This window comes from Anticarsia gemmatalis, chromosome 11 (assembly GCF_050436995.1).
Source record: "Anticarsia gemmatalis isolate Benzon Research Colony breed Stoneville strain chromosome 11, ilAntGemm2 primary, whole genome shotgun sequence".
Taxonomy (NCBI): domain Eukaryota; kingdom Metazoa; phylum Arthropoda; class Insecta; order Lepidoptera; family Erebidae; genus Anticarsia; species Anticarsia gemmatalis.
Genome location: NC_134755.1, coordinates 47,568 through 58,950, shown reverse-complemented (window position 1 = coordinate 58,950; position 11,383 = coordinate 47,568). Strand labels below are relative to the sequence as shown.

The window sequence follows — 11,383 nt, the reverse complement described above, 5'->3', positions numbered from 1 at the left end:
ATAAAACAAGAAGCCTGGATTTTCAGCAACTAATCAGTCATTGTATAAACACGGTATATTTAAAATTTCAGTCAATTTGAACCAGTATTTTAAGAATGACAACTTGTTAAAATTTTGAATTTTGTCACTCACTGATTCACTGATTCACTGACTCACTGACTCACTGACTCACCGATCATCAAAAGTCTAAGGTACTTCTAGCAGACTTAGAAGCTTAAAATTTAGAATACAAATAGGGTTTAGGGTCTTAATCATGGGAAAAATTTAATATTTTCTAATTTCGGTCCAGTTTTCTAAATACACCAACTGCTACAATAACTTTGTAATCCTATATAAATGTATAAGATTACAAGGATACATTTGCAGTTAATGAATTATTATTACTGTAGAAAATAAAATAAATAGGTGTAAACAGGTACCTACTATATGAGGCATAACGGGAGGGGGTATAGGGTGGGTAAGGGTGTTTAGCCCGTGAAACTATGTTGAATTTACCCATAGGAAAATATGTTGAATTATGAAAAAAAAACGTCTTTCCATACAAATTGGACTTATGTTCGCTCTACAAAAAGAAGTGAAATGCCATCAAAAACATTCTGTAAAAACCTCAAGTCTCGCCGTAAAAAAAAAAAAAGGTGAACGTGAGATCTATATAATACCTGAAATGATATTATGACTCCCTGAAATTACATCCAAATTTCCTAAATTACATCATAATTTCCTGAAATCTTAAATCTTATTTTATCAAACAACAAACTCACAGAAGTATTAAACATCCTACTGAAGATATGACCATGTCCTCATATTTCTCAGTAACCTGCTGGAAACTTCAATTCCTGCCGAAATTGCAGAACCTAGCGATGACTTAAGCCTTGTATGAATTGAAGTTCATAATGAAATTTACGAAATAAACAAAACGAAGCAAAGATTTTTTTTTTTTTTTTTTTTTTTTATACGAGTCATAACTTGAAACCGAAACGAGTCTGAATCTGAACCAGAATCCGTATCCAAAACCGTAAATGGATCCATAGCCGAATCCGAAATTCAATCCGAATCCATATCGGATTCGGACTCGGATTTAGATTAGGAATCGGACTAGGACTCGGATACGGATGCGGATTTGGATTCGTATCCGTATTAGTATCCAAATCTGTATTTGAACCCAGATTAGAAACAGAAACCGCATCCGTATCCGTATCCGAGTCCGAATCCAAGTTCATACACGAGTTCACGTAATTGAATGTAATGAACGAAATGAATGAAATGAATAATAAATGTATGAATTGCAAAATTAATGAATGGAACGAATAATAGAATGAATGAATGAAGTACTGAAAAGGTGGAAAAAAAAAAAAAAAGATCTACAATTGATGAATAATTGATGAAATGTTGAAGAATAACTGACGAGCATATACATACATACATTAATAATTAATGAGTAGTTCATGAATTAGTTATGCGGAGCAAGGAAGTGTGATTCCGACGGCAAGTAGGTGTGACAAGCGACCTGTGTAAAGGTTAGGTTAGGTTAGGTTAGGTTAGGTTTTTTTTTTTTTTTTTTTTTTTTTTTTTTTTTTTTTTTTTTTTTTTTTTTTTTTTTTTTGGGAAATAAATGAAACACCATGGACGCGTGGTCCATGCCTTTTTTTTGATTTATTTTGTTGAAGAGATTGAAATATTTGTAGTGTTTATCCTCTACTGACAGTGCTGGTGGACTGCACTTTGTAGTGATTTTGGGGGTTCTTGGTTCCCCCTTAATTTATTGATTTGTTTGTTGATGTGGTCCAATTTTGTTAATTAACTGGGAGATGATATTATTATCCCTGTTTAAGATGGCCATTTTGGTGTTGTACTCAGTAATCTCGGTAGGAGTCTGCCGGATGGCTTTCTTCATGAGAGTACTGAGTGCGTCGTCTGCCCCGTCGGTGTAGTATACGAGTGATTTGGTGTGCCTTGAGAGCGCCACCACTGCATGTGGGACACTCTGGTAGATTTTAATGTCTCTTGTAGACATCCTCACCATGATGACAGATGGCTGCTGTAGTCCTTGAGCCTCATGGACAGTTAGGACTTTTGATCCCTCACCCTTACCATATCCCTGGTGTTTTAGGGTTTCCTTCTCTACCTGAGTGTTTGTTAGGTAGAGAGTATTTGGTTGGTCTTTGGGGATCTCTGCTCCTCTGAAGCTGGAGATGTGTAAGGACTTTATGACCTTACTTGAGGAGTACACACCTGTGTAGATTTCCTGCATGGCGTATGCCACGTCTACAGGACACCTGTGTGTGCACAGCAGCTCCTTTGTGATAGGTGTTAGATGATATGGTCTGTAGTAATGTAGTTTGAAGAGGTTGTCACGGTCGATGTAGGGAAGTTGGTTGATGTCCCCGATGAGTAGTAATTGGGTGGCTTTGAGTTGGCGCACGACCATGATGATTGAGCCGAAGTGGTTCATTAGAGCCTCATCAACTATGATGCGGCTGCAACTGCTCCGGTCCTGGTCCTTTACTCCATTCGCGAGAATGGAGGCCATTGTGCGAATCCTCTCCGCTGCCTCTGCTCCTTGCCGTTGACTAATCCTCTCCCTCAACTCATTTTTAGACTCTGTTGTTGTGGTGGTGATGAAGTCTGTTTGATGGTTGAAATTGTTTATAATCCAGGTGGTTTTACCGCACCCTGGAACTCCGTTGACCCAGGTGATGGTTGGTAGTTCCCAGTTGTTGTAGGGATCCTCCTGTGTTAGAGAGCTGGCTTTCTCCAGGATCCTATCCTCGAGCCAGATCTTCGTGTCTTTGGTTGTTACCACGATGGGGTCCTCGGGTGGGGTTTGGTAGGATGTTGTGCCTTGCCTAGACTCAATTTCGTCTAAGAAGACTATGCCCGCTGTGGCGTTGTATGCTGCCATGTGTTGGGTCATAGGGACTCCTTGTATGACTTGGTGGGTGTCATTATTGTAGATGGTGGCCTCATGTTCCTCGAGCATGTCCTTCACCAGCTGCTCGCTTTTGTACTGGGGTAGTTCCAGTATTTTTTTGCAAGCTGCTGTTTTGAGGGTTTTTGTGGCTTGAAGTATGGCCACGTACTCGATGAAGGAGTTGACCATGTGGTCCACTTTGTTGACGACCTTTATGAGTCTTGGCGCCTGGATTTGTCCCATTTGTGCCCTGGTCCTGATGTTGGTGGGGGCTGTTGGTTGGTTGCTTGGTTGTGGAATGGGATGATGGGGGCTTTGATTTGTGTTGTAGTAAGACGAAATAGAAGGTCTTCCTGGGAGTAATTTTTGGCGGAGGGCCTGTGGTGCTCTATAGAGGGCTGCTCCCAGTGTTACTGGGAGGAATTTAAGGTAGGTTGGTATGGGAGTTGTTTTGATGGTGGGTTTAGTTGCTGCTAAGCTCTTTTCCAGCTTCTGCTGAAGTATCTCCGAGCCGCTGAGCGCTGGAGATGAAGCTGTTGGTTGTTGTGGTGATGGAGGTGTTGGTGCAGATTGCTGTGTGTTGGTCTTGAGAAAGTTGAGGTTTTGTCCCCTACCTTCGTAGACCACGACCTCGTGGTGTTTGGAGGCCTCTACACAGCCAAGGTACTCCGCTGCCTGTCCTCTGTCAAAGCCAATGACCATCGAGTCCACGCTGATGATGCGCGGTGTGTTGGTGGTGGGGTCACTGGTTTGAGCTATTGTTAGTAGCAGCTGACACGCTTGGGTGAACTGGGTGATGTCTGCTATTCTGTCGAATAGCAGGATGGTTTTGTTGTTGGTGCGGGCTACTCTTGTGTGTAGACCCGCGACTTCCAGTTCTCCTAGGGCGTCGAACCTTTTCCTTTTGATGGTATTTTTAGTGGTGCTGCCTTTTAGTTGTAGGGCTACCCCAGGTGATATGGCGACTCTGTTGGGGCCTGAGGAGTAGCAGAAGCCTATCCCCAGACGCTCATAATTGGTGTTCATGAAGAGTACCACATTCCTGGTTCTCAGGCCGGGGGCTCCCGGTTGTCCCTCTCTCAGCAGTTTGGTTATGGATGTTGTTAAATTAGTTTGAAGGTTGGAGGTTGGTGGTAACTCCGTGACCTGTAGTGGTGGTGGTTGAGAGTTTAGTGTGGGGTGCGACGATGCGCCTCCTTCCTCACTACTGTTTCTCCTGTGGGCTACCTTGAAGATCTTCTCGATGTAGTCCAAAAAGGGTCTTCCTGTTTCCTTCTGGTGAAGAAGTGATGGGAGGTTTGTAGATGTTAATTTGATGCCGAGTTTAATCTCGAGCTCAGTGCGATGTGCTAGGAAGCGTGGACATTCTAGTATAATATGCCATACTGTCTCTATTGCTCCCTCTTCGCATTCGCAGTCTGGGCTCGATTTTAGTTTAAACCGGTGTAGGTACTCCGCTATGCCGCCGTGGCCTGTGAAGGCTTGCACGTGGATTGGTGTTATTGGTGTTTCCCTGTTGAACCGGTAGGCTGTGTTGACCTCTGGAAGAAACCTTTTTGTGGTAGCTCCTGTGGTTGATGAGTTGTATCTGTCCTGCCATTTCCGGACGGATTCCTCTCGGATTTTCCTCCTGGCGAAGGACAGTGGGACTTTGTCATAATCCACTGGTTGTGTATGTTGGTTTTTGGACAGAGCTCCTAGCTTTGCTAGCTCGTCTGCTCTCTCGTTACCTGGAGTGCCAGCATGGGCCCTTAGCCAGAAGAGCCTGATTGCTCTCCCCTCGGCTGTTGCCTCTGCTATGTGTTGTTTGATGGTGGTAGCTAGGGTGCTGGTGGTGGTTGATGATTGTAGCAGCTCCAGTGATGATCTGGAGTCGCTCAGGATGTTCACCACTGGCTCCTTGCTGGTATTTGCCATTTCTATTGCCTTGTGAAGGGCGAATAGTTCGGCCTGGAACACGGTGCAGAAGCAGCCAAGACTGAAAATGGAGTTATGGGTTTCTTTACCTTTTTCCCACCATGTTAGGGCTGCTCCGGTTTTTCCCTCAATTTTGCTGCCGTCGGTGTAGATTTGAGGGCCGGTGATTTGGTGGGTGGTGATGGTGTGGGGTTCCATGTCCTCCAGGAGCTCAAACTTAATTGGTGGAAGTTTGGATGGGTGGAGTGGGCGAAGATTGCCGGTCCCATGTTCCAGCTCCTTTCCCGGTGGTATGTAGTCTTGGCTAAGACCCTTTTTGGTTTTGTAGAAGCTGGCTGCCTCTTGGATCCTAAGATCTATAGGTAGGATTCCTGTTAGGGCGAGGGCTGATGTCAGTGACACTGTCCTGTAGGCCTTGCAGATTTTGAGGGCAAAGCCTCTTTGGATGGAGTTGAGGGTATCTTGTACCTTGTTGAGCTCAGTTGCCGGAGCCCATACGCTTGAGGCGTACAGGATGATCGGCTCTATGACCGCGATGTAGATGGTCCTGATGATCTCGCTGTTGAGGCCCCAGGTTACCTTTGCTGCACACGCTAGTTGTTTGTAGATGTCCGCCGCTTTTTTACAAGTGGCGGCTACATGTGTGGTGAAGGTTAGGGGGCGGTTGATGATGAGACCTAGAATTTTGACCTCTTCCACTAAGCTGATGGCCTTACCTGACATGTAGATTTGGGGGGGGTCAAACTTGAGCTTCTTGGTTAGAACCATGGCGCTGGTCTTGTGCGCGGCGAAGTGAAGTTTGTTTTGTTGACCCCATTCCACTACTGATTGCAGGGTTTGGTTTGCTTGATGTTGGATGGTGGTTGAGGAGTGGTCTGAGAATAGTAGGACCACGTCGTCAGCAAATGCTTGGCAGTAGGTACCCTCGCTGGTGAGTTGGTGGAGTAGCGAGTCCAGGATGATGTTCCAGAATGTGGGTCCTCCGATGGAGCCTTGGACACATCCCTTGGTGGTGCCTTTTGTGTAGGTTGCCCTAGCATAGTTGACTGTGATTTTTCGGTCTTGTAGATAAGAGCCGATCATGTTGTATATGTTGTTTGGGCACTTCTTCCTTCCCAGTTGGTGTTTAAGTGCTGGCCACCACGCGTTGTCGAACGCCCCTTCTATGTCCAGTGAGATTAGGAGTACTATCTTCTTTTGCTTGATTTCCTCTCTGATGTGATCCACTAGATTGTAGAGGGCGTCCTCTGTCCCGCGCCCGGGCATGAAACCATACTGGTTGTTGTTGAGTGTTGGTTGGATGTGCCATAGGGTTCTCCTTATCATGAGTTTCTCGACAATTTTGCCGAAAACTGCTAGGAGGCCTATGGGTCTGTAGGACTTTGGGTGGGTGTAGTCTTCCTTGCCGGGTTTCCTAAGGATGATTACGTGGGCCTTTTTCCACGGGATTGGGAAGTATTCTAGCGACAAGCACTTGTTTGCTATCGCCAAGAACAGTTCCTTACCGCATGTGATGGCTGCTGTGCAGATGTCGGCTGTGAGGCCATCTGGACCAGGGGCTTTCTTTGGGTTTAGTGTAGAAAGCACAGTGTCCAGTTCCGCCATTGTGAATGGCGGATCATCTGGTATGTTGTGGGAGGTTTCCCGGTGTTGGTTGCTGCTGGTGATTGCTCGGAGTTGAGTGTGGTATGGGGAGTCGGTGTTTGTGGTGTCATCTGGGTAGAATGTTTTACCAAGGAGTTCCGCGGAGTCTTCCGGGCTGAGTGTTTCTCCTTCGGTGTTCCGGAGGAGGGTGTCGTCCTGACGCCTCGCGGTTTTCCTGATGACTCTGTAGATGCCGTCCCACATGCTCTCTTTCTCCTGTGACTTACAGAATTCCTTCCAACTGGAAGTTTGTGCCTCTTCGGCTTTGGTTTTGTAGATGTTTTTGGCGCACTGGTACTCGTCGATGACGTGCTGTCGCCTGATGGGTGCCGCGTTGCGGATGCGTCTCTTTTTCCTGAGGACTTCTTGTTTAAGTTGTCCCAGAGACTGTGTCCACCACGGTGGTGTTGGGTTCCTTTTGTTGGATCCTACTTTTGGTATTGTTTTATCACAAGTGTCTTTGATGGTTGTGATGTAGGATTCCAGTATGGACTCAAGAGATGATGGTGTGATGATGCCTTCAATTGTTTGTGGAGTGATGTTTTTCTCCGCCAGGCTGGTTTTGAGTTGGAGTGTGAAGTCTGACCAATTTGCCTTCTTGGTGTTGTAGATGCGAGTTGTTTGAGGGGTTAAGGGTTTAAGGGTCCCCTCTACTCGCAGTGTGAAGGTGATGGCGTTGTGGTCTGAAGTTGTGAGACTTCTATTGACTCTCCAATCTTCTATTTTGCCTAGGAGTGGCTGGCTACAGGCTGTCACGTCGACTATGCTGGTGTAGAGTCTGCCTCTCCTGTTGGTTTCGAAGGTTGGTGTGTCTCCTGTGTTCAGGATGTGTAGGTCCATCTGGTCAAGGAATGAACTGTAGGCTGCTCCTCTTGGGTCTTCAGAAGAGCTTCCCCACCAGTGACTCCAGGCGTTGACATCTCCCGCGACGATGTTGTGTGTTGTTTTAAGTTTGCCTATAAGGCTTTTGGTGCGGTTGATGTAGGGCTCAATTTCTTGGTCTCCCTCATAATATAGTGAGATTATTCCAAGCTTGAGTGTTCCTGCCACGATCAAAACTGCCGCTTCCGTCTCAGTGACTAGTTGGGGGTCATGAATAACCTCCAGGTTGTCGCCGAAGACGATGACTGCTGCTTTGTTTGGTTTTCTGCGGTTCAGGGTGCACTGGATGACTCTTGTGCCTGGGTGTTGTTTTAGGATGCCTGTACTACCTACGTAGGGTTCCTGTACTAGGGCTATCGAGATTCCCCGATCCTGTGCCACTTGTAGCAGCTCGGCAGTTGCCAGTTGTGACCGTTGGAGGTTGGCTTGGATGATTTTGATTTTAGTGGATGTGTCCACTGATGGAGTGGGTGAGGTTGGGGCCACCTTAGCAAAGGTAGGATATTTTGGAGCGCGCTATGGCGTCCCATTTAACCCTTTCTGCGCATTCACTGCTGAAGGCTATGTGTGCAGTGTCAAGTTTTTGCTGGTGGTCTGCTGATTTGTTGGTGCGGGTGCAGTTTCTGCAGGAAGGAGGTTTGCCCTCTTTCTTGGCTGGGCATGCATCCCATGTGTGGTTAAGGCCGCAGTAGCTGCAGTGCCCCTCCTTTTCCTGGCACAGTGTTTTTGTGTGCCCGAATCCCAGGCATTTGGTACACTGTACCAAAGGGGACTGGTCAGCCACTGGTCTCCTTTGGAGGTCAATGTAGAGTTTTCCCGCCTCTAAGATGTTTTTGTGAAGGGGGGGGGAGACTTCCAGCACTGGGTGGCACTCCAGGGCGTTTCGGGCCCTCTTCCTGTAGCGCACCTTGATGATGCGCTCCTTTGCCTCGACTCCCTCGAGAATCTGGCGATTTTGAGCCAGGATGTGCTCCACTAGTTCGGAGTCTGTGTGGTAGGCCATGACATCCCTGATGATGATGAGGGGGTTGTTGGTCCTGGCTTCCTCCGACTTGAGTGTTTGGCTTTTGTCGATCTTCGACTTTATTTTAGCCAGATCCTCCTTGTTGTTGCAGGTCAAAATAACCTTTTGGTTTTTTACTTTTTTCACCCTGTCCACTCTTGCTCCAGTGGTTTTAGGGCAGATTACCGAGCGAAGTGTCTTGACTATTGTCTCGCTGGTGTGGGTTTTGTCAGCTGACGAGATTATGAGACTGTGGTTTGGCCTCCTTGGTGGGGTTGGTGGCTTTTTAGCTGCGGCTTGCGCGTATGTAGGTTTTGCGCTTGCCTGTGTCTTCATCATCTCCGCCAGTGCCATCTCTGCTCCTAGGCTGATGCTGGGTGGTGGTGCCTCCTTCTCCTTTTGCTCCTTGAGGGTCTTGAGGTCCGAGGACACTGATTTCAGCCTCTCGGTGATCGGCTTGAGGTGTTCGCCGATTTCCACTCTTGGTGGTGCTATAGGAGTGTTGTGGGCGAGGGTGATTTTTGTTGACAAGTCCTCTAGTTTATTGGAGAGGGACTTGAGATCCTCCTCAAGTTGTGGGTGATTTGGTGGTGCCTGTGTTGGTTCACTGCTTAGATGTTGTAGCAGTGTTTGGCCGACTGTCGAGGTTTTCTCCTCGATTTTGTTTGTGGCCCTCCTCAGCTCGTCCAGCTGTTCTTGGACTTGTTTCATGTTAGCTTCTATGCCTCGAAGCTTGCTGCTGAGGGGTTCCAGCTGGGCGCCAGTGGTGTCGTTTTTACAGTACGTTTGTACTGTGTCAGTCAGTTTGTTGAATTTTGAGTCCAGCTCCTTGGTGGCTTTGGACAGTTCGGCAATGTGTCTGTGCGGTTCGACTGTTTCGAACTCTAGCCACTGCCTTATGTCTTTTGCCTCCTTGTGAGTGTCCTCCACCTGTTGTCGGGTTTGGAGCAGTGCCTCGGTAAGCTTGGTAATCTCCCTGCTGTGGGCCCTCTCGATGCGCACCAGCTCTTGTGCGTGGCGCGATCTCTCTTTCTCCAGGTTGTATTTGTGTCTTGACCTGGAGTCAGATAGTGAGAGCACTGTCTCATATAGGGATTGAAGGGAGTCCAGTGCTATAAGTTTGCACTCCTTCTTCATGTTACCAGCCTGCTCTAAGGCTTCCTTCCCTTTTAACAGCATGGTGTTGGCTGCTTTGTTGGCGGCGTCCATCTCGATGCCGGTGCCTCTGCAGGTGGTGAGGAGGAGGCTTTTTCTGCCGGATCGCAGGTGCCCGCTTAGTTTGGAGACGTCTGAGAGAATGGAGTCGGATGCGGAGACCATAGAACCCTCTTCGTCTTCCGACTGTATGGGTCTTGGTGGTAGGTCTTCCTCTCCTTGTTTCCACATCTCGACCTTCTCTTGTGGTCCCATCTGTGTCTCTAATGGGTGTAGGGCTTCCACTCTCTCGATGACTGCCTCTAGTGGCTCGCTCTCTTCATGAGACATTGAGCTCACGGAGACAGCCTGAGCGCTTTTGGCAAGCACCTTCTCCCTCAGTGAGCGAGTGTAGGTTTTGGGGGCGGCTGATGTGGATGCTGCCTTTTGGGAGCTTGGGCCCTTTTTGGTCTTGGGTGGGTTGGCCTTTTCTTTGACGTCCTTGACGACGTATGTGTTGGCCGATTTTGATGTCGAAGACATATTGTGTTTGTAGTTGATGTTGGTTTTAGTTAGTCAGTAGAGGAGTACGCAGTTGGCGTGTTGTCGATGGTCTGACTTTGTGTTGTCTGATAGGTTTGTTCCTTCCTCGGGTATAGATCTCCTGTTGCGAGGTATGCCCGAGGGGGAAAAAAGGTAAAAGGGGTTGTTTGGCTAAGGGAGGGAAAAAGGGTGGGAACTTCGGGGGGTTGGGGGTTATGGGATTGGGGGAGGGGGGCGGCGGTGGAAACTAAGGTCTAAGAGGGTTGGGTGTTAGGATATCTAAGGAACCAAAGAGATGGTCTTTGGAATCCTGTATCAATAACCCAAGAAGAAGGTGATGTTAGGACCTTAGTTCAGGTTTGGCCTTTAGGAGGGGTGTTGGTTTGGGTAGGAGGGGGAAACTGAAGAGGCCTGAGGATAGAGCTCGGCTTCCTGAGTTAAGGGAAACCAAACACGGGGGGTTTAAATCCCTCGGTTAGGAGTTGGGAGGTTTTTTGGGTTTTTTGGGGAGGGGGTGGGAGGTATCTAAAATCTGTTGGAGTCAAAAGATAGAGCTTGACTTCCTGAAGAAGGGGAGCCCAAACTCGGGGGGTCTAGGACCCTTGGTTCAGAAGTTAAACACAGGGGGGGTGAGGTAAATTTTTGAGGGGGGAGGGGGGGGAGGTCTCGTGTGGAGACGATTGGTGGGGGTTTTGGATTTAAGGGTGAGGGGGGTGAGGTAGGTCACTCAAGGGTGAGGGGGGGGAAACTGGAAACTGTTGGAGCCAAAGGATGGGGCTTGGTTTCCTGATGAAGAGGAGCCCAAACACGGGGGGTCTAGGTCCCTCGGTTCAGGAGTTAGGCCCAGGGGGGGTGAGGAAAAATTTTTGAGGGGGAGGGGGGGGGGAGGTCTCGTGTGGAGACGATTGGTGGGGGTTTTGGATTTTAGGGTGAGGGGGGTGAGGTAAGTGGTTCAGGGGGGTGGGGGGGGAAACTGGAAACTGTTGGGGCCAAAGGATGGGGCTTGGTCTCCTGATGAAGGGGAGCCCAAACACTAGGGGTCTAGGTCCCTTGGTTCAGAAGTTAGACCCAGGGGGGGTGAGGTAAAATTTTTGAGGGGGGAGGGGGGGGAGGTCTCGTGTGGAGACGATTGGTAGAGGTTTTGGGTTTTAGGGTGAGGGGGGTGGGGTAGGTGGTAGGGGGGTTTGGAGGGGGGGGTCCGGAATCAGTTGAAGTCTGAAGATGGGGGAAGACTTCCTGATTATGAGGAGCCCAGACACATGTGGTCTGAGTACCTCGGGTTAGAATTTGGGCCCGGAGGGGGAGAGGTTTGTTGAGGAGTGGTGGGGGGTGTGGGGGTTGGGGGTTGA

General features: G+C 48.2%; 1 protein-coding gene across 1 annotated transcript; it reads right to left on the bottom strand.

The window, feature by feature from the left end:
* Positions 1-10,034, bottom strand: LOC142976801 (uncharacterized). The gene is made up of 2 exons (XM_076120369.1): positions 8,118-10,034; positions 1-7,870 (listed from the first exon to the last, which is right to left on the bottom strand). The coding sequence occupies exons 1-2, from the start codon at positions 10,032-10,034 to the stop codon at positions 1,760-1,762; spliced, it is 8,028 nt and encodes a 2,675-aa protein (XP_075976484.1). The 3' UTR covers positions 1-1,759.
* Positions 10,035-11,383: the final 1,349 nt, after the last annotated feature.

Coding starts and splice junctions, on each gene's coding strand:
- LOC142976801 (XM_076120369.1), bottom strand. CDS start 10,034: ATGTCTTCGACATCAAAATCGGCCAACACATACGTCGTCAAGGACGTC. Junction 7,871..8,117: donor TGGCTGACCAGTCCCCTTTG/GTACAGTGTACC, acceptor GGGACGCCATAG/CGCGCTCCAAAATATCCTAC.